General features: G+C 33.0%; 1 protein-coding gene across 7 annotated transcripts in view; it reads right to left on the bottom strand.

The window, feature by feature from the left end:
• Nucleotides 1–26,364, bottom strand: part of LOC129804572 (uncharacterized) — a 120,839-nt gene that overhangs the window by 35,347 nt on the left and 59,128 nt on the right. For all 7 annotated transcript variants that reach the window (XM_055851990.1, XM_055851999.1, XM_055852010.1 and 4 more), the window contains exons 4-5: nucleotides 6,338–6,525; nucleotides 484–823 (exon numbers count right to left, since the gene is read on the bottom strand). In XM_055851990.1, the coding sequence (XP_055707965.1) occupies nucleotides 484–823; nucleotides 6,338–6,525 (528 nt within the window). The remainder of the gene's footprint in view (nucleotides 1–483; nucleotides 824–6,337; nucleotides 6,526–26,364) is intronic.

Genomic DNA, 26,364 nt, shown 5'->3' with positions numbered 1-26,364 from the left:
TTCCATTGAGGATCATTATTTGCTTGATATCTTATAGGGCATAGTTTCATTCTGTGCTGTTAGCTTCTCTTGAATATTAGCTATCTGATGAAATATGTACTATAGCACAATTTTGATATAGTAATCGATTATTTTGAATGTAGAGTCTTGAATTGTTCCTTCTTCTATCTGGAACTCAACATCTCACGTAACTATATGCAATTTCTGCAAAAGTAATAATAATACTTTATTGTGCTCCAGTTTTATTTATGTTAACATAATCTATTTGTATCGTAGTGAATTGATTGTATGCATACGAAAGGATGAATTATGTGATTTTAATAAATATTTCATCTATTCAATCTTCAACTTATGCCAGGGAATTTGAATTCATGTAACATGTATCTGATTTTGATGTTTACTGTTAAAGTGAAGGAGTAGAATTTTTATATTCTAGTTGCATTTATGTGCAACAACTATATATAGAGGTCAAGTAGATCTTACCTGAAGTTCTGGGAAACTCTGACGCACAATGAGCGCCCACAGATTGTATAAGACACAAAACGTTAGCACCATCAGCCAATGGAAGTAGAAATTCTCATCCGGATTGACTACACTTTTCCGCTTTTGAATGTATCTCTTTCGCCTCTTGAGACACTTATCCTGCTCCCCTGTTGCCCCTTCGGAGCCTGTATCCTCAACAGTCTCCTGTGTCTCTGGTATTTGACGGGTGGAAAAACGCTTGAGGAAGGAGTCCTCCCGCTTCAGTGGTGGCTTCTTCTGGATGGCCGATGACAACTGGACAGTTGTTCTCAATTTCATCCATCGTTGATTCGACTTGGTTCTGTTGTGAGGAATAACACAGATATTCCCTTAGTCCAATCGATTATCTATCACATGGTATTAGTTTCAGAGTAAGACATATTTCACCGTCAGTGATTCTCAAAGACAACCAAAATCTCTTAACACGACACCAAATAAAAAGGAAGACAAAATTCTCATATCGAAATTGTTTCAGTATTATTACTTAGTGATCATCCATATAATCTAAATATTTTTTTTCCATACATCATTGTCTTTATTAGTGATACATTGTTTTTTTTTTCAAAACATGCTATATTTAGTTCACAGTTTCACTCTCAGTCTTTATTAATCATTTGGTCAAGACAAACACTGTTAGTGGATAGTCTAAAGGTTATAGGGGAGACACAAGTGGAAGAATATAGTATGTAATTTATTTATCGAGACATTATCGAATATCGTCTATTTAATTGAAGAAAAAAGTCACTTTCATTGAAACATGAGTACGCAGAGAAAAGAAAAGAAATTGTAAGAACAAAAAGAAAATATAGAACGTAACATTGAACGAGCTTCAGAGTAACAAACGGATGGTTTTAAAAAAAAGTATATAGCGTTTATTATGTAAGATTGCAAAGAGGTCAAGACCCAAGTATGTCTCTTCCATATTCCTCCATATCGATATCTAACACAAAAATTCAAGAATAGGAGAGTGAGAGAAGCGAATTGGAGACGACAGAGAGTTTAGGAGGTCAGTGGGTGACTTACAGGATGTCTGGGCAATTTGTTGATAAAGTATATAACGTTCAAATCTAGCGAAATAGTCATGCCATATATTGAATCATTAAAGAGACAGAAATAACACCCATTGAAGAAATAAGAGATAGTGCGACAAATACACACGATATAATTGACATATTGGCCTTTTTTTTCGACTATTGCAAAAATCACATTCCTCTTGATTTTCCGAAGTGAGCAATAATATGCTACAACGGCCTTCACATTCTTCCACTTCTGGGAGCCGGAAGTGGCTCCTGGGGGCTTTGGAATCTCATCATTCTCCACATCATCGGCATCACCATCCCCATATACGGCACACCGTCCTGAATAACGACTACAGGAGCCGTCGTTGGAGTCTTCGGATTGGTATCGAGGGAAATGAAGACGACGACGGTTATCCTCCATAATTGTGTCGAGGCTGGATCTCGACTGGTGTGACGCGAAGGATGAGGATCTAGCGAGGTGGCGACAACTAAAATTGGACCTTTTTTGCACGATTTTTAATAAGTACGTTTTTCTATTCTAAATCTCCTATATAAACCATGGCTTATCTCAATATAAATTTAGTAATTCAATTTAATTCAAAAAGGGATGGACATTATCTTGTATGTTATTTACATAGGATAGAATACAGAACCCCAAAAAGTTTTAGTTTTTGCCCAAGTTCTTTACTACGGTGCTATTTAATTAATCATGATTTTTTAATATACCATATACATTAGATATAATACACATAATTCTCAAGGGATAATAACTATATCATACATAGGGGAAAGTACTCTCCCTTCGAACGTTCATGCCTTCGAATAATGTGAATTTTCTTTTATTTTTCCTACAAGACTTACACAATTCTATTAAAAATTACTTAGCTCATCATGAATTATTATTAATTATGTGATAAATATGAGTAAGTCTCTTTGAAAAAATAAAAGAAAATTGACATTATTCGAAGGCATGAACGTTCGAAAGGAGAGTACTTTCCCCTACTGCTTATGAAAAGTTTTTTTAATTAGAAAAATTCAAAATTAAGGGTTATATACACCATGCTCTGGGGACAATTTTATATATCTCTTTTTTATCAGCTTCAACTGTTGCTTTATAGAAAAACTTCAAGAAAGATTAGAAAGGTATCTATAACAGTTTTGTTTTTCTGCCGTATTTATCTTCGTGAATTTGAGGTTTACTACAACACACATTTTTACTCAAGAAAATTTCATGAAATTTACATCCCTGTTTTTGGTCAAATGTATCGCTTATGTCTATCATATCTTTTGTACTCTTCTTCTTGTTTTGAAAGAGCGAGATAGATATAATACCTACAAAACGTTTGAAAAAGAAAGGAATGTGAATTTTGATTTTTTGAAATTTTTTAATCCAGATGTAAATGTTCAATATAGATTAAACTTCATCATTCTGTAACCTACGAAGAGACAGGCCAGGAGGAAAATTATTCATAGTCTCAAATGTTTTTGAAGTTTACATACATGAAAAAAAATATATACACTGCTGGCAATAATCATAGCCCCACTTTTTCATACTGGAAAAACTTTGAAAAAAAAATTTTTAGAAAAAAAATAAAAAAAATCATTTGAAGGTATTTTCATACCGATATGAAAAAATGCCATTTGAATTTCATACCGTTAGAACTGTGAGTACTGTGATAGAACCTTTATCAAAATGGCGATTTTCGGGTGGCAATAATTATAGCTCCACTCAATAAATTTGGCTCCAGGGTATTTATTTTCAATCAGTGAAAGTAAGTATCTTTTATTAATTTAATTAATAACTTTATTAAGCTAATTAGAATCATTTTTATAAAGTTTTTCATGAATTTTGCTGAAATTTTGTAAGGAAAATTTTTAATGAACAAAAATAAGGGATTAATTAAAGTCTTGAAATGGATGGAAGTTGATAACCAAAAAAAAATCCATAAAAATGACAAGATCCTATCACCTTTCATCCGAATTTGTCCATATAGCCGACATATATGCATTTTAAACCACTCCCAGGGCTAAAAATCTTCTTTTGTTAGAGGCAAAAGTGTGCAAATTTCCGTGTTACAGTCGAAAAAAAAAAGTTTTCTACCGAAATTTGATGTAAAACAATACTGACTGCTTAGTCTCATCATGTCCTGTTGATTCTGCCCCAAACCAGAATCCCAAGTGACTAAGGTGATCTTCAGAATACTGAAATAAAAAATTATCAAAAAGAAGCTTATTGCAGTTTGATGAATAGAAGGTGTTTTACGTCATTTAAGTGGTTTAAAATTATTTTTTCAGACAGAAAACATGTCAAGACAAGACCTATCAATTTTTTTTATTCGAAAGAAGTAATTTTGTACCACTTAAATTAGGTAAAACACCTTCTATTCATCAAACTGCAATAAGCTTCTTTTTGATAATTTTTTATTTCAGTATTCTGAAGATCACCTTAGTCACTTGGGATTCTGGTTTGGGGCAGAGTCAACAGGACATGATGAGACTAAGCAGTCAGTATTGTTTTACATCAAATTTCGGTAGAAAACTTTTTTTTTTCGACTGTAACACGGAAATTTGCACACTTTTGCCTCTAACAAAAGAAGATTTTTAGCCCTGGGAGTGGTTTAAAATGCATATATGTCGGCTATATGGACAAATTCGGATGAAAGGTGATAGGATCTTGTCATTTTTATGGAATTTTTTTGGTTATCAACTTCCATCCATTTCAAGACCTTAATTAATCCCTTATTTTTGTTCATTAAACATTTTCCTTACAAAATTTCAGCAAAATTCATGAAAAACTTTATAAAAATGATTCTAATTAGCTTAATAAAGTTATTAATTAAATTAATAAAAGATACTTACTTTCACTGATTGAAAATAAATACCCTGGAGCCAAATTTATTGAGTGGAGCTATAATTATTGCCACCCGAAAATCGCCATTTTGATAAAGATTCTATCACAATACTCACAGTTCTAACGGTATGAAATTCTAATGGCAATTTTTCATATCGGTATGAAAATACCTTCAAATGATTTTTTTTATTTTTTTTCTAAAAATTGTTTTTTCAAAGTTTTTCCAGTATGAAAAAGTGGAGCTATGATTATTGCCAGCAGTGTATAGGGGAACCTGGGGCACCACCTAACACGGGGTAGCACCAAACACTAATTTTTATTTCTTAACTACTTGGACTATCTCAACCATTTCTTCAGTAGACAAGCATCCCTATAGTGCCTATAAATTCCTAGAGGTCTTGTCCTTAGAAGTCGAATGTGGTGCCCCAGTTTCCCCTATACGATTTTTTTCTTTTTATTCGGAAAAATTCCTAGTCCAAGATACACAGTTGAGATTTTTAACATAAATTTTAAAGTGCTCGTTCTTGGGAACGGGTTAAGATTTTTTATTGCTCTTGTTTATTTGAAAGTCAATTTTATTCTCTTTAAGACGAAATACTCGATTTTGAATTATATCTTCAATTTCTTTTTCATTACAGCCTTTAATTTTTTTTGAAAAAATAAGAAAACTTTTCTCGGAAAACACATCTCAAATATTTTGATTTTTTCTGGTAATCAGTAACATTCCCTAAAAAACATGTTCTGCTTTTGAGTTTACCTACTTAAAAAAATAAATTTTATTTTATTTTCAAAAAAATTCTTGAGTAGTTAAACTCAAAAATGGAAACTCTTATTTTCACGGAATAGTATTACAATTAGGTACTAACCTAAAGTAAGAATATCAAAATTTTTTGGATTTGGCATTTTTTCGAAAATTTTTGTTTTGAGTCTTCAAAAAATATTTTTTTTGGTTGGAAAGGTTGGAAACAAGACTTTCATACATATTTAGCATATAATACGTTGTACTGATTAAAATATCGGAACCGTATTTTATTGTTCTCATTGAAATTTGGGCCGTTTTTTATAAAAGTATTTAGCAAATAATTTTAAAAGATATTCGAAAAATTTAAAGTTTAGACACTTGGTGAATTAATAAATCACTATCAGAGATACTTATAATGCTGTTATCGACCCCCTGAGTCGAAACCCTAGATCTGTCAGTAGCGTTTTTTAGATGTAGTCGTGCCTTATCACCAGATATTTTGACGATTTTATGTATATTTTGTAGAGATTTTCCATAAAATTAAACAATTGACGACGAAGATTCATTCCGGCAGTATATCTGGACAATTTCCCTTCTTTTAACTTTTTGTAATTTTTAATTTTTAACCTATATTAAATATTAATTATAAAAAAAAACAGATTATTTCTTGTTATTTATCAATACTTTTATATACATATATTTTCCACTGAAAAGTTTAGAAATGTACAAACCCACCATTTGCCTCTCAAATGACATAAACTCCAAATGTAACTACATTAAGTTGGTTATATGGTTTTGACCATTTTGAATAAGTTTTCAAATAAGGCAACAAACTTTTGAAGCAAGAAAAATGAACAACTTTTGGAAAACAATTATTTTTTATATGTAATAAAATGAAATTTTTTTTCGAAATACATAAATAAGATCTACGGATTGCAGGCAACTAATTTGCAAAAAGAAAAATTCGAAAAAGTAATTTTTTCTATAATTTTTTGCACCTGGTTTCCCGATCACACGTAAGGCAACAAACTTTTGACACCTACTGTAAGTATTTTAAAATTATAGAAATTCAATTTCTTACTTAAAACAGTCGTAAGCCAGCACAAGTGTATATAACTTCTTAATTAGATCTATGCTTTTAAAAAATCTCTTAGCTTTTTTTGAGTCGTTTTAAGACAGATTCCAGGTGATAAAAACACTCACCGTTGTCCTGGACTTTTGCAGTCCGAAGATGCCGCATTACTGGAGTCTTCTTCATCTTCACGGGAGGTAGCATTTGACTCGGTTCTCACAATTCCAGGTGATGTGATTGCATCAGGAGGACTCAGTGTACTACTTGTACCCTGACAAATTGCAGCTGTTCCACTTAGATGGATGTCAGTGGGCTCCATCTGGCAAAAACGAAAAAAGCGCTTTATGAAACTTTTTCTCTCACATTATTGAGAGATATGTGGAAGTGTTTATTTTGGAAATCTCATAGTGAGTCTGCAAGATTCACAACAGAGAAGAAGATGTTCGAATAATTTTCCTCCTCTGTTCACTTCAAGACTTTTTGCAAGTATTAGATATCATTGAGATGGATATCACATCAATTCTCTTCACTATCTCAATCATCATCATCATCATCATCGTCAAAAAGCATGAGATTTTCGTATTGTGCTTCTTGAATTCATGACGAAGAACAAAAAAAAATTATCATTTGCCAAGCATCCCGAGCAAACTTCTTCTTTGTCTTTTATGGACCAATTAAGAAAAGTCGAGCATGAGGCCACACTTCAAACATAGCCCAGAGTTGCTAAGGATTCTGACGATGAAAAACATTCTCATATTTCGGATACTCATGGCTTTCCGCTAAACTTAGCGATATGATAAGTTTTCATACTAAAGAGTGAAAGAGATGGATTTGATGGTTTTGGGAATGAGTTCCCAACCCTACAAGAAATATCGACGGAGATATATCTTTTTCTGCTGCATGAATCCTTTTGCATGAGAATGTTATGGCATAACGATGCTGTGTTTTTGTGTGCATAAATTCTGTGCTAGCATCTCTAGACAGATACTTTCAGATGCCATCCAACTTTGGGGAAATTAAAATGAAATTACTCACAAAACACCAAAATCACTTTAAGCTTCCTTTGCCCATCCGCCCCCTATAAGGAATATACAAAATCATCCCTTCCTTCTGGAAATTTATGCTACGATGGCCAATATATTTGCTACATCATGGGGTTGGAGAAAAAAAAACCAAAGACTGCAAAAAGCTTCATGTCACTGTTGGGCCAAACTTTATACCACAGAACATCATCCATTTTATTTGCGAAATTGCAGCCACTGAAAATTATTTGATACAAAATTAAGTTTCAAAGTTAAACCTATCGTTGATCCTATTAAGGCCCACTTGAGAAACTCGGCAGCGTTCTTTTCGTTCTTCGCTGGAATTTAATTTCAGATGATGGTAATTTTCATCTCCGTCTGCTGAAGACTTTTCCCAAAGTGCGCACGTGTGTTCCAGGAAAAGCTCCCACATAGGCCTCTTGATGAGCCAGCTCACATTAAAGTTGAAAGAAGGAGAACCACCAAAAATTTGCATTAATTTATTTTCATTTCACTAATCAAAAATTCATTTTCCCAGTCATCCTCTTCAAATATATACATACAGGTATCACGCAGGTTGCTCTCATGCTTTTGTGCCTGGAAATTTTCCAACACTTCCACACTTAAACACCAAAAGGGAGTGGAAGAAAAAAACGCTCTAGTGGAAAAAAAAGTAAGAAAAACGAGGAGGAAAAGCCTCATTTTCAATTTTCATCATTAAATTTTATTTGAACATCCCACTGTCTTTTTGGCCCTAGAAGTGTCATGATTGTCATTTCCTTTTGCGTCTGGTTATACTACACTTTATAGGAAAGTTCTTTAGGCTGATGTGCCCATTGAGATTTTTTTTTTCAATCAATATCGAGAGCGTGTTGATTTTCCTTTATCTTTTGCCTGGTAATACCATCTTGGTCTTAAGATGAGAAAATTCTGTAACTTTATTATTTTTCCTGAAGAAAATGGTAGAGAATTTAGACCAAAAAATGACCCAAAAGTCATTTTTTCCTAAAACCATGTTTTTCTGCTATGGTGTTAAATGGCTTTTTTCATAATCCCATTGTCTGTGATCTTCATGGAATTTCATCTTTTCAAATCAAGCTTAAACTTTATCAAAGAGTTTCACATAGCTCTGTAAATCAGACTTTTATAAAAGGTCGTACTTTCTATTTTGAAATCAGTAATAGAGATAATGGATATGACTTACGGTGCTATCACACTAGGATTTTCACAATTTAATTTTAAATTCAATTGAGCCAATTGAGCATTATAAGATTTCTAGAATTTACTTAAAAATTTTCACAGCCAGGACACATTTTGCAAGAAAATTGCTCAATATTAAATAGTGCCGCGAGATTTTTGATTGTGAAAGGCTACTGAAAATGTGTGATAGTACTTAAAATGTCTTATAAGTCACTTATCTGTTATGCAAAAGAATCTCCAAAGCAAGAAGAAAGGGTTATAGGCAAGGGGGCTCATGAAGAGACTCTCATACAGTCTTGTTGCAAATCTGTATGAAGTCATCTCAACTGCGATTTCCTTCACAACAATTTGCTTCAAATTACTTTGAAGGAACTCAGCAAATTGCTCCCGATACTGAAGCTTCACTCGCGTACAAGTTTATCACTAATCACTGTCACGAATCACTGGCCACAAATAATAATTAAATTACGTGTGAATAAATTTAATAAGAACAATTTGGTTCAAAAGTCTACTTGTTTAATTACAATTAAATTGAAATTAATGAGCAATTTTAAAATTTTAATTTGCTGAATTTAAATTCAATTAATCAACAAAATTTATGCTATTTTAGCATGTTTAAACATATTTTGGTGAGCAAAGTATTAGTTTATATCAATAAATAAGCGAAAATCGAAAATCTATCAATTCCAGTGATTTTTAATGCAAAATAACGCATAGAAACAATTCATCTGAAAATTAATTTGAATTTATAAATTGAAAAAAATTCTAGTGGGATAGCACGGTTAAAGGTTTACCGGAACGACCGAAACCGTTCCAAAAATTCAAATACACTCAAACTCCCCTTCTTTCTGTAAAAGTGATACAAAAAATCATATTGATAGGGCCAAAATGGGTGACCAATCTGGCACACAAAATTACGCGAATATTTAGAAATTAACAAAAATTTAAAATTTGATATCTGACCTTTGATAGGGACTTTATTCTAACTAATGCATGTTTCAGATAAAGATATTTATATTCATCACATCATGTTACTGCCGATTTCGATTTTCTTTAGCACAATAAACAATAACTTAATAAATTAAATAAATGAATAACGTAAAAATATATTTTACATATCAGTATACTTTTTTGAGTAAATTTTATCCAAATTTCTTATAAATTTAACACATTAATTTAATAATATGGAAAATAGATTTTTATCGGATATTGTAATATATCAATTCAATATTTGTAATTAACCCATTCAATCAATATACTAGAAATACTTGAGATAGAATGTTCAAATTTTGCAATTATATTCTTACTGATTAATAGATGATTTATTTGAAAAGAAATTTTTTTTATCCATTATGGGGGCGCGGGGAGCCGTGGTCAAAGAGACGTCTTAACGGACTCTAAATTTAAATTCTGTACCTTCATTCATTACAAATTATATTGATATAGATAGAATAACTATCCAATAATACAAATTGGCCACCAAAATTCATATCAGGAAAGAGGACGAAGGCCAATTTTAACAAATTCGGGATGTCGTTTTTTCCATCCGCCATTTTGAGCAAAAATTTTGCATGACTTTCCGCGAAGTGAGAAAAGAATAACAAAATGTATTTTTACCTATGTCGGACTACTTTTTCCAAGTAATTGAAGGACTAAAGTAACTAAAAATCCATTCCCGAGAGCAATTCGAATATCAATTGCCCAGAAATAAATCATATAAAATCACTCAATTAGCGTATAATGTATAATACCATGGCAAGGAATGGATTAAAAACGTTGATCGTTTGTGCAAGATCAGGCTTGACTATGGATCACATAAGCTGATATTGTAAAGAATTTTAATTAAAATTTAGGTCAATTTGATCCAAATACAAAAGCAATGTTTAAAAAAAGCAGCAAAAAAATGCTAATTTGGTCAGTAAAATTTGATCAGTAGTTAAGATAGTTAGAAAGTATAATGAAATTTTTATGCAAGTTCTGGAAAAACGAGGTTTTCGCTTTACCTACAACCGTCTTACATCTTAGTAATTGTATTAGAAATCAGATTCATTTTGAATTAGTTTTTCTCTGAGCAAAATTTAATATTTTACTGAGCTATTTTAATTCTTTACTGACCAATTTTACTTTTTGGCAGATTAAAATTATTTTTTTATAATAAAAATTTGGGAATCGTGCTGTACTTATAAGTTTTGTAATCTCTTAATTAATTACATTATAAAATAATTTAAAGTAATCTTATTCATTTGACAAAAGAGCGCTGAAAAAGGTTGGGCTGCGTATAAATTTCCAAAATTATCTTATAGGGGAAACCGGGGCAAAATTAGCCAGCTGTAGACCCAGACAGTGCGGTGTTATAGATCTTGGAAGCAATATTAAAAAATCTACTATTACCTTCCTTATTCCTTCCTGTCCACTGAAATATTTGTCAATCTAATTTAAGCAAGTTTTTATTTAATTATAAGCAAAATTAATTTTCTGGATATTCTGCCCCGGTCTATGCGACCATTACCATTAATAATTTCTAGATTGTCAATAACTGATTTAAAATTTGGAAAATATAATCTACTGTTGGTCCAATACGAATCATATTTTCCCTTGAGCACTTCTAAGTTTATCATCAGCTTCTCTGCATAGCCTTCGAACTCAATCCCTCCCTCTACGTCTATGGAAATATCTGAAGGAAAATAGCTCTTCAGAGGTTGAGCGTAGAAATTATCTCTCATATTTCACGGGTACACCTTTTTGCCCCGTGAAATTTAAAGTAATTTCAGCTGGGGGTGGCTCCTCCACATACCCTTATTTCTCCCAAATCTACTTGACTAACTGTTGATGGAAATAGGAATAACGCGTGGTTGCAGAATGTCACTGGATCTTGTGGTTTGTGGCCTCCAAAGTGGCATAACTTTGACACAAACACTGCGTGCAAAATATAATATTTTCCATGGGAAAATATATCGCAACACATATTGCTATGTAGCACAAGCCAGCATTGTTTGGAGTTTGGCCTAACAAAGTCAGCAGAATTAGTTGATGCTTACTTCCAATGATAAAATAATTTATCTTGCGTCAGAGGATAACATGGGGAAAAAAGTTCTCGATGGAGATTAACTAGAGCAAGATTATGTATAAAACTCTCGCAAATCTTGCTCAGATTAATCCACCCATGCTTATAGTGAACAACTGGTGAATATCATTTCCGCTGTTATCCCTCTCTACATCTCTCAAGATATCTCTAATTGGGATTTAGGATTTATAAGAGATATGAATTTAAAAATAAAATATTTAGTCATCTGCTCTTTGTGAAGAATTAAGAGAATAACGTAAAATAAACTCAGACAAGCCTAAAGTAGACGAGATTCTTTACAAGTCGCTTCAGAATATGTCTACTAAATCGGAATATATATAATCTGATGGAGAGTTGAATTTCGTGGAAAATCAATCACAAAGAAAAGATTTGAGAATAATATTAACTCAACGTGATTCTTTGTTCTAAAATTCAATTCACAGTCGAATTGACAAGTATACTCAAAGTTTCAATTTTATATAGAAGTTATCTAAGAATATCTGCTGCTCTATGTTTATCTATGCTTGTCATTGGCTTCATGATTTTAAATAGTTTTAGTGCAGTGGAATAACAGAAGAAATAAAATCAATGGAATATGTTAATACATGGAAGATATAGTTCGGTCATGTTATTATCGTTCATCAGAGTTCATTGGATAGTGAGAATCAAAGAGCAGTACTGGAAGTGCATTGGTTGGAGAAGTTTTCAAGTTCTCCTACAATATACTAAAATATCATCAAAATCAATAAAGAGAAGTTTCAGATGGGAAATTTTAAAAATTATTTTTCGACTTTCGCTCTTTAATGCAATGACCGATTGAAATTGCTATTTTTGAAGAGTTGTAGTATTTTGCTAAACCTTCCAAAAATTGCTTATAAATTATCAATTTCGAACAATTAGAACAGGTGTTATGTCTATTTTAATATTAAATTTTGGGCATTTCATTATAAAGGGGAGAAATGTTATGATAATATAAGTTTAACCGTGGTATCACACTAGAGAATTTCACATGAAAATTTTCATGTGATTCACATCAATTGTTGCTGATATATGCCCTATTGTGCAATTTCCTTCAAGAACTTTTAGAAATCGATTCATTTAGTGATAAAAAAGTAGACTCGAGTCACAAAAATTGGTTTAAATAGATTAAAATAGCATAAATACGATTGATAACTAATCAGCAAATAATGAGCAAATAATGAGCAAAATTTGCTCATTACATTTGCATCTGGTACTACTTTATTGCAGTCATTCGGGTAGTTTCTGCACCACAACTCTCCCACCAGTTTATTAGTGATGAAATTGTGATTAAAAGTAGTGCCAATTTATCGTAAACGAGATGGAGAAGAAAGGGCAAAAGGCATTGAAAAAGATCGGCGAAGAGGATAAGTAAGAAAAAAGCTAAATAAAAATGTGTTCGATCTACATTTTATATTCCTTCATAAACTTCTAGGATTTCGTGGTCAAATGAGATGGTGGCGGAATTGATTGAGGCTATACATCAAGAATCCGTCATTTGGGACTACAAATATGTCGAGAATTCAAAAATAGAGGCAGCCGATCTGATGGTTTTCAATTCGTTTGCGACAAATTGAGTTACAAATCGCCTTCTTTTGTAGATAAGGCCCTACGATTTGAAGATGCTCTTCAAATTCCTCGGAAGTCATCCGGAGAAAATCATTGTCTCCAAAAAAATCTCCACTTGCGATGTTGTCATAAAAATTTTCAACGAAACCATGTGAAGGTCGCGTTAAAAGCCATTCTCTCGCCCACACCCTTCTTCTTTTCGCTTGGCGGGTCCTTTTGCACGACACAAAAGCAGTGTACAGGAGGATAACTTCCTCTTCGTCACTAAAATCACACATTTTCACTCAAACGACTGAAATGCTTCAAAAACAAAAACACTCATCTGACAACCCGTGTGCCATCGTGACATTGAGCAATTCTAGCAATGTGTCCTGACTAAATCAGCGATTTCGAGTGGTTCTAGTAGTTTTAATGAGCAACTTTTCAATGTGAAATTTTCTAGTGTGATAACACCGTAAGCCCTATTGGATGATGTCGAGTTTGACCTCATCTGAAACTGTAAAGAAATTCAGATACCATGGTATAGAGTTATATTATCAAATTAATCTTGTGCTTTATAGGATTAATGCGATAACGGCCAGATAATAACTTTTCCCTTTATGTAGCCCAACTGAATCAAACCAAAACCCTAATTAGTTTTCCAATGAACGTATTTTCATCTATTGAATAAATATCAGTTGATTTCTCAATGAAATCGAAAATGATTCTCGGAAATGCTTTAGAGCAAATTTGAGGCAAATTAATGAACTACCTTTGTTTGGAAATCCAAAATGTTCATCAGGGTGAAACTTTTCGAATATTTTCATTGTGATACCATGATAAGCGGATAAAAATCTAAAATGTCTTGAAGCATTTTCTCTGGTCTCCAGTGTACAATGCTATGGAGAAGAGAAGGTACAAATGGAAGTGGAATTAATTTTACTAAGAGACCACTTGACAATATCCCCCAGTAGCTCAAGTTGATCCCCTCATTTCGTCTTCCATCAGAAATTAGGCCAGGTGACACAAGAGGCAAGAGTTTAGGAGATAGTGTGAGAAATCGCATTAAATGATAGCATACATCACCAGAAAATACATTTTTTCACGCGTCATGTGCTATAATAACATTTTAACCCATAGCAGATCACAAATGACGAAGGCCAAATTCGCAAAACAAGTCCCTAATCTTATTTGCAACACCCGCATCCAAGAAACTACAGCACCTCCATCCTCAGTGCCATCTCATGAATCTGTGGGTGTATAAGGAATGGGAGAATAAAAGCCAGTAGTGGCTCCCAAAAGCTTTATGCGTGTGAACAAAATATATGGGTATTTATGTCCCAAGTGAGTTGAGTTCATTTGATGTGTGAATAACAGCTTCCCTTCCTCATTTTTGGTATTCCACTCCACCGACACTTTTGCCATCGAACCAAGCGGAAATAAACGTTTACCTAAATATATAGTACCATTTTCATTCAATTTTGATTTTCACATATGCCTTCACGCGCACATTAAACCACCAAACGCCCCTTCCAGCCACACAAAAACCCTAAATTCAAAATAGGAATTCCACACTTGATCCCCTCATGCAAATTTCATTCACAACTTCAGCTTAATGTGCTGACAAGAGATCAGTAAAGAATGCTATTTTCGTGATATCTATCGATTTCACTTTGTTATGTTGGATCGAATAGCAAAATTGTTGTTCGAAAAGCAGGATTTAAGCTTCGTTTTATAACTAGTTGAAAGGTGTACAATGTACATATTTTTTTTCTTTACAAAATCGAAAACACCCCGAACAACTAAAGCTGAGATTTTAAAGAATCACATCTAACATGCATACTTTTGCAATGCCAATATTTATATAAAATAAGAATAAGGAGAAAATTATTTTCCATATTTTCCGTGCAGTTGCTTTTTAGAATTTGAAATATTCTAAGTAGAATCTGGAACGGTGATTGGGGTGATTGCCAGGTCATTTTCTTCTCTTATTCGGGATTCATACGAAAACACCAAGTCAATAAATCCATACCGTTTTTTCTATACAGAAAAACATATTTCCTGAAATTGTTCGTAAATGTTTGTGAATTTCTACTGGGGACTTACGAAATGCTCGTAAACCGTATAACCTACCAAAATGTTCGTAATATTTCACAAACATTGTGTTTTTCAGTATTATTTATTCTTTTACAAACATTTGTTGGTAAACACATAAAAAATGTTTGTACAATTTTGTGATTAGTTTGTAAAGTTTTGCCAAATAAACAAAAATGTACGAATAAATTTAGGGTAAGTGTGCCAAATTCCGGCCAGCTTGCAATTTCGGCCACCTTTTTTGTCATATTTTTGTTATTATACAATGCAAAAGAATAACAAAAAAATGTAGCTTCGACAAACGAGATGACGTGAAAAAGATATTGGAAGAATTCCCGAAGGGCAAGGAACTATGAGAATGAAGGTGGCCGAAATAGGGCACCAAAGCTATGTCTATATTTTTATTCATTTTAAAATGTATTAAGAATGATTTTAGAGTAAATAAAGACAGTAAACTCTTTACAAGGTTTCAAGCAAAATTCTTACAAAAGAAAGAATAAAAAAAAATCAATTTCTATTTAAAATATTACATTTCAAACTTGAGACTTTGACGCTTGCATGCAACTATGCCAAAATTTGGCACACTTACCCTATGTAAAAGAACAAAATATACTCGTGAAGTGATCATGTCACGAATAATGTTTGTGAAATAGGTGTGATTATGAAAGAATCACACCTAAAAAGTGGAAACTTTTACGAACTGTTTTATAGGTTATGACTTATGAGATATTTACGAACATTTCGTAAAGGTCCAGTAGGAATTCACAAACATTTACGAACAATTTTACAAAATATGTTTTTCTGTGTAGGAACTCTTATAATTTCTTGCGACTATTGGAAGTCGCTTAAGCCCACTTAAATAGATACGTTATTTAAAAAAGTTTAACACTTACATTTAAAATTTAATATTTAGTAATAATATTACATAGACAAATTTCAAAGCCTACAGTCCCCATAGTAATTGAAAATTTCCTTTAAATATATCCGCAAAAATATTTTATTTGTTTCCCCATTTTGTGAAACGGAAAAAAAATGTTAAACACATTCGTTACACTTACCCCACGGAACTTTTGCGTGGGAAGAAAAGTGAGAGGAAATAAACATAAATAGGATTTTCTTCTGGCCTAGAGTGTTTCCCATAAAAGTGTCGTTTATCTCAAATTAAAATTTCCTCCCCGAGATATTTTAGAACGATAGTGAAGATGAATTTTGTATCGTAATAAAATATCTAATACCCAAAATTTAGTATGAATGTCTTGGCATTTTCTTGTTCTAATTAACAAATTTATTTGTAAATGACTCTTAATTCAGACTTTTGCAACAACAATTTTAGAAAGGTGACTTTGCAGAAGAAATTCTAAGGGTGATAAAACAAATCAAAAAGGCAAATTTGAAAAGGGAAACATTTTTCCTCACATGTCACATACAATTTTCCCACAGACATGGGATTTTATGTAAAGGGAGTGAGACATGAGGCAAGGAAAAATGTTTTGCAATTTTTCACAAGTTTTCGCGCTTTTTCCATCCTTAGCGCATAAGTGGAAAATGTGAAAGCTCTTTTTGTCGAATAAATTACGAAGCTTTGAGAACTGTGGACTTCTTGCACGTGAAAAATTGAGTGAATTATGCAAGTGTCGTTATTATCCCGCCGTCAGATCAAATTTACGAATGAAGACGGAAAACAAGACGAGAATAAGAACTTTATGAATACTTCACGAAAAGAACTGTTATTCCAGGGAAAACAGCACCAGCTATAAATTGAACAATAAAAGCGAATTATTTATATCGCAAATATAAGCTTAGTGAAAACAAATATATTTTTTTATTCATACTTGACGATGTTATCCAATAATTAATTATACTAAATGAGTTTTGTTTTTTTTTTTACTTCAATTAAATGATGAAATTATTCAATAAAACTGATTGTACACAATAATTTATTCTCAAAAATATTCCTCAGGAAATAATTAACTGACAGCAAATTACTTTTCTGTGTGAACAAAGATTTCCGTATATTGCCATAACATATGTAAATAGGACATTAAAACCAAACCACGAAGAACTTTTGGTAGACCATTAACTTCACTTAAGATGATTATGTTATCAAAACGCAAGTGTGAAATTTCCTCACAAGACGTTTCAAGTCCCATTATCATTTTCTTCCTTTATCGTTGTTATTTTAGTTGTTAGTCTTTTACCGCTTTTAGTATAAAAGTTATTAACAAATTATGCATATTACAAATTAAAACAGTAGAGAGAGAAAATTCCTGGCGTGCCCAAGTTAGAGCACTCAGCAAATTTTTCAACCACTTTGTCAAGGTTTTGGAATATGAAAAATGTCTGGAAAAATATATCATACCTAAATGTTTTGTATTTGGATTTTTTTTTAATCTTGTGAGGCTAATTTCTGAGATTTTTTCTTAACAAAATGGGATAACCTAACAAATTTTGGGTATTAGATATTATATAGGGGAAAGCGCGCTACCTTCGGACATTTTATGCTTTGGACAAATCATTTTTTTGATTGTGTTATAAATTAATTTGGCCCACTATAATATTATATTTTAATGGCTAGTCCAATGCCTCAAATTTTCAGAAAAGATGGGTAAAATCCATAAAGAACATAGAGAAAAAATTGAATTGTCCGAAGGTTTAGTTGTCCGAAGGTAGCGCGTTTTCCCCTACTTATGTACATGTACATACCGCATAAGCTTCGGTCTTTTGCAATTTGTTTCTGGTTTTTTGTTTTAGAGATTTATTCATAAATCATTTTGAAATTTATATTGCGATTTACATTGCAACAAAAATTAAATCACTGGCGATTGGCAAATAAAATTAAAATGTCCATTTAGACTACTTCTTAAATATTCAAAATAGAAAAAATGATTTGTTTAGGGAATATACCCAAAACATGGAAGGAAATGGGTGGGAGTAAAAAATAATTCCGGTCGGGATTTCATTTTGTTATAGAAGGGTTTGGACAGAACAGACTCTTTTAAGACCACTAGTCGCCACATCTTTTAGCATTCAGCCAAATTCCCCAAGGGACTATAGTCAATTCGTCCTTCTTCTCTGACGTTCTATGGACTCACTCTCTCTCTATGCTCTCTAATAGCCTCTACACACTAGAGAAATTTATGTCCATATTGAAGCAAATTCCCTACGCTTGTGTAGGAAAAACTCTTCAATATGAACATAATTTTCTCTAGTATGTTGAGATATAACTCATAGATTATTGACAATAATATATACGGATAGATATTGTCCTAGAAGACACCGATATGTCAGAAAGCTTTGAAGTGGCTAAAGACGGGATTCAACCCTTTAAAGACGACACACTCAAAAATATTGGAAGTTGGAAAAAATATTGTTTTCTCACTAAAGTTGTAAAATACAACGTAAAATACAACTTTAGATCGCCCTCGGAAAAAAAAAATAATTTTTGGGTCACCGGTGACCCAATTTCCTTTAAAAAATTGAAAGAAATTTTGGCAAATGTTTTCCGTTTAATGGGAAGGCATTTGGAAATTAGAAAAAAAAACGGAAGTCACTTACACTTACTGTTTTATTCATATATCGGTAACAATAAATGGACAAATAAAACTAAAGTTCGATTAAAAAAATTCAATTACTATAGATTTTTTACTGATTCACAATTGCATTTTGACGTTCGATTTTTGACTTTAAAAAAATACAAAATTACAAGCTTCAGGATCAATAGTTTATAAATATGGACAAAATCTTTGTTTTACCTCAAAACCTTAGAACCTTCAAATGATAATAATTTTCAAAAGAATACCTTCCAATTTTTTTCTTAATATTCACTTCCTACTATACGACACATTGATCTTAATAACAAGCAGCAGGCATTCAGTACCCGTCAAGTAAGGTTTTATGCGTGTTATACGAATAAAGATGAAGACTATGATAACAATTTGTTAAATAAGTCAAACGTACTATAATATAAAGAGAAATATTATTATGGGAGAATTGGGAGGAGAAGTGATGGTAAAAAGACTCTTTTTAGCCTCTTTTTTTCTTTTTAAAAGAAAATAAATTCATTTTTAGAGAAGGTTAACAATATGGTCGGGTTATCGAAAACCAGCCTTATATGTCTTGTTATTTAATTTATAACCGATGACAAACAAATACAAAACGAATAAATTTTTAATCTCAAATCTTTATAAACGCATGATTATACTAATAAGAATCAATTTTCACTGGCAAAAGCAAAACGAAATATAAACGTAATAAAATATTGAAGCAGTAATTACCTTTCTTAATATTCGATCAATACTAATAGTAAGGCTAGGAACGAGTTTTAGAAAACTTAAATATATTCCTTTCTTAACTTGGTTTTTAAATATTGCGGAAACATAAAAAAGTATAGTTTTCAAAAATTAAATTTGGTAAAAAATACCCATAATGAAATTCATTGGTAAGAATTTACAGATACGACTATGCCAAGAAGAAATTTATACGAATGAAATTTTCCTATAAAACATTAATTGAATATTTTTGAAGCGGACGTTGACAGAGACTTCATTGTATAAATGACTTAGAAAGTGACGAAAGCAGAAAAATAAAAAAGTAATTAGAAGAAATAAGGAAGGATACTCCGTTACGAATTTACATTTATTTGTTGTCCACCTCGCAATTGGAGCAAAATCATTTATCTTTCGGTGGTAGATGCTGAATGCCTTTTTAATTGTATCTCTTTGTTGTTGTTGTGTTTTTTACGCTGTTTGCACACCAATCGCCTGTAATTAATTGAGCCAAGTGAAATTTCGTCCATCTAGAATTTATTGCTGCAGAAAATCGATTGTTTCTGTCGGTTCAGTCCTGAGAAGAATAAAAACGTCTGATGGATAAATGAGAGGTCCTCCCACTCCCCATGTTCAATGGCAAGAAACAACAATAATCATGGGGGAAAAAAACCCAAAGGGAAAACTTTAGTGGAAGTCTCTCTTGACTTGCCCTCTGAAGAGGGATACTACGGGCGTGTGTGACTACAACTGGAGTAATATTGGCTTTGGCAGAGAGAAAGCGCGCATTATTCAACAAACACTGTTGAAAGTAGCGGCGTTAATTAAAGTGCCACTCAATGAGTCTTTGGGCAAGACGTCAGGCTTAAGATTTCTTCTAGCATCTCTATTCTTGTTCCCGCACTTGATGCTTACTACCGTTTCCCAAAAGGAATGTACACAATATAGTAAGAAGTAAGAAGTCCATTATTTCAGCCCTTTTCCCTCCAAAAAACATTTGCCAAACACCAATCGCGTATATAGTATCTTAGTTTCCCTTTTTCATGCTCATTCACCCTGGCGCGTTCAACTTTGGGATGGCTTAACATTCATCTCATTCACATTTATCTACTTTATATACACCCCAATAGACACATTGTCCAAAAATTGTCTTCGGGAAGTTCTATCGCGTGGGATGGTGAATATGTAATGCACGATGGAATTTATAGTTTGTCATTTTTCTATGTTCCAGCACCACATGTTTCATCCCAAAAGTCCTTCCGGAGTTGATCCATAAAATGTTGAAGCCTATCTTGTGCTTACGTCACTTAGGACCAGTCGAAAGATAACGCCTGGATCAGAGCAAATACACTGACTAATCTATTATTCTATACTAAGGAGGACAATCATTTACACGTACAAGATAGTCACGAGAGAAATTTAACCACATATGTATCTCTATTGGGGTGGCAGAGAAATTAAGTTTGTTTTGTCAATTAATATTGTTGTTAATCCATCAAGAAATATTACGAAATATAAATGAAAAGCAATCCTAATGAGTTTGTGATTTTTTTTTGATAATTACACCTAAATACTAATAATATATAGTATTTATTAACCATTAACGATTGCGCTTATAGGAGAAGATTAGGATTAAGATTTGCCTATAGGTTGGGTATATTCCTTACAGAACTGCTGCACCAAGGCAGCATATTTAGGCCCTTTAGGTTCATTATGTATTCCCCATTCTCCTGTTCTATCTTAATCCCCAAGGCTGTGAACCTTCTCTATATCACGCTGCTCTTTGTATGTAGTGATACACACAGTACCGCTTTATATCATAGTAGACCAGCCTCGGATTGTGGATCTGAGCTGGGCAGTAAATGAGTATTAGGGGAAACTGGGGCACCACCAAACACGGGGTACCACCAAACACTAATTTTCATTTCTAAACTACTAGGACTATCACGACCATTCCTTCAGTATACAAGCATCCCTAGTGCCTATAAATTCCTATCGGTCTTATCCTCTGATATCCAATATCCGATTAAAAAATCGCAGTGTTTGGTGGGACCCCTTGTTTGGTGGTGCCCCAGTTTCCCCTACTTGTATTTGACTGAACTTCCCATGAAGACACTTGTTTCTGTACTAACCTATCTTTTTAGAGATGGTTAATTGTCAATAGCATTCATTCACTAGACTAATACGAAATTCATACGAAAGATAAATAGTCTTCAACTGCCAGGGCTTAAACCCGAGACCTCACAGTCATAGGGATATTACTCTATCCACTGATCCACTGGGGTCTCCCCAACAGCTTATAGGGGAAATTGGGGCAGTAGTGAATATTTTTCACAGGTGACACGATTTTCCCGGAACGGAGTGGATTTCTGGAAAATGTTGCTAAGTTAATGCTTTATGCCCTAGACACACTTACGACTTAAGCCAAGAGACGACTTAGTGAAAAATGATGGAAATGTATTTAATCATTATTTAGAATGTAATAACGCTAATCCGTCTCTCGGCTAATCCTCAGGTCTGTCGAGGCCCTTACGGTTGAGTATTAGGCTATACATCGAGAGTGGTATTGATGCTGGAAAACTATTCAGTTTTCCAAAAAAAAAAGTATTACTTTGTATTTTTCTCATAATAACAAAAAACAGGGGTAGATGTAAATAGTTCCGGAGTGTTAACACAATGGCTCTGAAATTTTTCGTTCTAACGGGTTCTGATTCGGTTAATCAAATAACACATTTCTAAATCGATTGAGACAAGTTTGGATCCGTTTGGGAAGATCATTTAACCCTTAGTATACCTAGACTGTATCCAATTATTATTATTATTTTGATATTATTATGATATAATATTATTATTTTGATTATAATTACGTTAAGCCGTGTCTCGGCTTAAGTCTTAAGTGTATCTAGTGAATAAAGTAAAGTACCCCAAAGTCGGTCGGTTCCTCAACTCGATCGGTGGGGTTATTTATTTAATTTACATACATTTTCTTTCATATTTAGCAAATCTTTTCTTATCATAAGCCTAAATATTTTATAAATATAAATCAGTGAAAATTTCATAGAAATTTGCCATATGGTAAAGTGGTACAAGTTGGACAATGGTATTGGACAGGGCTTTTTGTCTTGATAAATTTAGTACTTCATTTTTATTTGTATATTTTTAATGCTTTAGTTTTATAATTTGGTTTCTTGTGCTTAAAAACAAATTTTGTACTGCGTATTTATCAAGAAAAAAGCCATGTCCAACTTGTACTGGCGAATTGTCCAACTTGTAACACTAATTCCAAATTATATAACTTTACCCTATAACATTAAAAAATTGATTAAACAATTCCATTTGTCGAGTCAAAGAACCGGGCCAACAATAGGTCACTTTACCTTAAACCAAATAATCTTTTAGCTTTGTAAAATTTAAATGTTTTAATTGTTGATGTACCGAAATTTTGCTCTCCGCTCAGTGCTTTGACCTACTAATTGATTTATCAGTTTATCAAAGATTTTCCAACACTTTGTTTGTTTACCTTTAATTGAATATAACAATTTAACGAAATATTCTCAAGTGGAGAACTTTCTGATTTACAAAATTCAAATTCATAAATCAACTTCAGTCTCTGAAATTAAATTCACATGGAAAATTGTTTAGCAAGTTTATCTGGCTTGTAGAATGGATGGTATAAAAATGCTCAATCAAGCTCTTCAGAGGCACGTAAGTGGCTGAGAGAAATGCGATAAATAATAGAGAAAGAAATCTATAATAAAATTTATATGGTGAACAGAGTCAAGTTATAAGAGCAAGGGGGATGAAAGGTACACGTGATGTGGAATAAATGACGATGCCAGCCAATATTTTATTATATGGCTAATACCTATAGCCAGATTTGAGCGCTATGTGATGAAGTGAAGAGAGATGTTCGTGCATTGAATGTTGCGGGGGCATCATGTTTCATTTATTGAGGGTGTGCTAGGGTTGTATTACCTGGAAAACATTGATATCTACAGCACATTTGGAGAGATAGAGTTGGATGTATGTGGGAAAAGTTGGTGAAGGAGTTTCCACAGCCCCTCAAGGTTGTACTATTCAGGAACACGTTCCCATGATTACATACGCAGCAGCAAAATTGTTCATATATAATATGTATTTATGTATATATATACACACAATGTAAATGTATATTAGATCCACAAATTGTATATATAAAATGTTATAAAACATTTCACATTCCACACTTTCTTTCTCTCTGTCATGATAAAATTCATCCTCCGAAGAGTCCTCGCCAATCCGTACCGGCGAAAGTAAAGTTTTCTGAAGATACGATGTATAGGGGCAAGTGGGAGAGAAAGTGATCCACTAAATGGGTGGATAGCATGAGTAAGAGAAAGTGAGTGAAAAAGGCAAATTCGTCGTTTGGAGGTGGCGAAGGAAGATGTTGAATCTGTTTTCCTTCAACTTTCATGGGACTATGTAAGTTTGCTGCTTATTCATCAGTATACACGTTGTTGTTGCCCGCGTCGACGTCTTTACTCAATGTGTAGCATTCTTTCCTCTTCTAGCCATTTCTTTTGCCATTCATTCGAAATCACACAAGCACCCCCCAATCCCCAACAACATTTATCGATCTAGTGGGGATTACGGTGAGGACTAGAGAGAATCCCCCATTTGCCCATTCTATCTTTGCTTCGATACAAGAAAACTATATACAGATGGAGTGTGATGATGATGAGGATGGTAAAGAGTGAATTACTTGACAACATTGGACTCTGGAAAGAAAGCTGGATGAAAGGAAAACTAATCCACATTCACAGATCGACCGTTTTGTGAGTCATCCAATCAAAGGACTTGGTTCATATTCCCTCGTGAAGGAAGTAAGATCTCACAATTTGCAGCCAACATCTCATCCTCCCCGTTATGAGACCGAGGAAATTTCAAGGTAAAAAATAGGCATAAAAACAGTAAAAGCTACTGACAATTTCATATTGCTGGAAAATCCTGATAAATTTCTCTCTATGGCATTGCTGAAATTCTTGAAGAGTGGGCGGTAAAATAAATTTCCTGAATGAGGTCAGGGGAATGAATAATATTTTGGTATAAATCGCAATATTTTTCAAGTAAGCATCATTCATAAAAATGCTACTGTTGAAAAGCCAAATGTGAACCATGCCTGGGAGAATAATGTAATTTTCAAGTTGGAAAATGATTGTTGTTGAATTCGGAAAAAAATGTTAGTATCCAAAAAAGTGTGTTTATACTTTTTATATCGATATATGGATCAAATAAAAAATACTCAAAATGTTACTACAATTGAATTTCGGTTAAAAATTAATTATCGGTTCATTGCTGTCGTGTTAATCAACAGAAGCTACTTCAGACTTGCCAGGAATTCCAAGCCCTTTCCAATGAAATTAGCCTTACCCTAATAGGTTGTAGGGGAAATTGTACACTCACCGCCGAACATGGTGTACATGTGGACTGTTGCCCATTTATTCAATGTACAAGCATTCCCCATAGTACCTATGAATTAATTAGGTCTCGTTCTCTGAAGTATAGTATAATATTAAAAAATGCATTATTTGTTCGTCGGTCCGTCCGGCTGTTAGTACGCCTAGAGGTCAAACGGTTAGAGATAGAGATTTAGGACCTTCGAGGGACTCCTTCATAAATCAAAAACAAACATACCCCTCATATTCCCTCAACCCTCGCCTTTCTCTCCAAATTTAGATATTTTTTAAAAGCGGTCATTTCGTCCATATACGAAAATACCGTTGAAACATTCCTAATAACGGTTTTTCAAGGTCAAAGGTTTAAAAAGCCCTATTTAGAGCATTTCTCAACATAATGGTATCATTTTTGGGATAGTTAAAAGATCCAACAATTTCTGATAAAACTGAACGAGTTCCAATCGGTTATTAATTGAAAATATACCGATTATGAACCGATAAATAATTTTTATCCGAAAATTTTTATTATTCCTAAGCCATTTTGGGCGATCTTTTGAGTGTTTTAAAAATTTATTTAAATTGATTTTGAACTGGTAAACGGTAAATTATGCGAAAGTACTTACTTTTGAGATTTAAAATTTCAGTTACAAGTTCGGGCATTTCGCACACCATGGAACGCTTTGGCACCCCTTTTTTGGTATATGACGGTAATTATTGCATTGAATAAAATCCATTTTGAGTCAGTAAACATATAAGAGGTAATAAAGTGGAAATGAAGTTGTGCAATTCGCGAATTTGTGTTCTATACTTTGCCTTTTAACTCATTACAAATACAAAACGATTTTAATCATCCTGTTAAACACTGGTACAATAAACTTTTTGACATAGCATTAAACTTTCTATATCGAGTATTCTGAGAAGCCATTCTTACTTTGCCATCCTTCATTGTGATGAAGATTTTCTGGAATTGTATTGACTTATTCATGTTTCTTTTGCAAAAATACATCCTTATTACCCTAAATTTTAAATTAAATATGCATTTGAAGATTGCCAACGCTTTCGAAAGCAATGGAATTCCTTGAAAACAGTACAGGATCTCTTAGAATAATGCACACACACAACAGCGTTGGAAAATTCTGAGAAGGAAACTCGTGGATGAATAATGTCTTATAAAAAGGATTATAATTAGAAGTGTTTTTCCCGTAAACACCTCTTTTCTCATTCTATATAAAGAGTTCCAGGAACTTGGAAGAAAACATTGCAATAAAACATCATAAGTCTTGATTCATAAATTCTCATTTGAAATTGTTTTATGGTAGAAATATGTGGAAAGCACAGAGTCAACTTCCTTAGGGTCGCAGCATGAATAAAAATTATAAGAAAATAGTTTGAAGAAAAAAAATAAATGTTCTGTATATTTGAAAAATATATAAAATATATATTTGTACTCTTTCAATTGTTCATTGCCGGCTTAGTATCGATACCAACCTCCAGGACAAATAAAAAAAGCTG

The sequence above is a fragment of the Phlebotomus papatasi genome, chromosome 1 (genome assembly GCF_024763615.1).
Source record: "Phlebotomus papatasi isolate M1 chromosome 1, Ppap_2.1, whole genome shotgun sequence".
NCBI lineage: Eukaryota > Metazoa > Arthropoda > Insecta > Diptera > Psychodidae > Phlebotomus > Phlebotomus papatasi.
The sequence above is the reverse complement of the archived record's forward strand: the minus strand, read 5'-3'. Positions and strand labels throughout refer to the sequence as shown.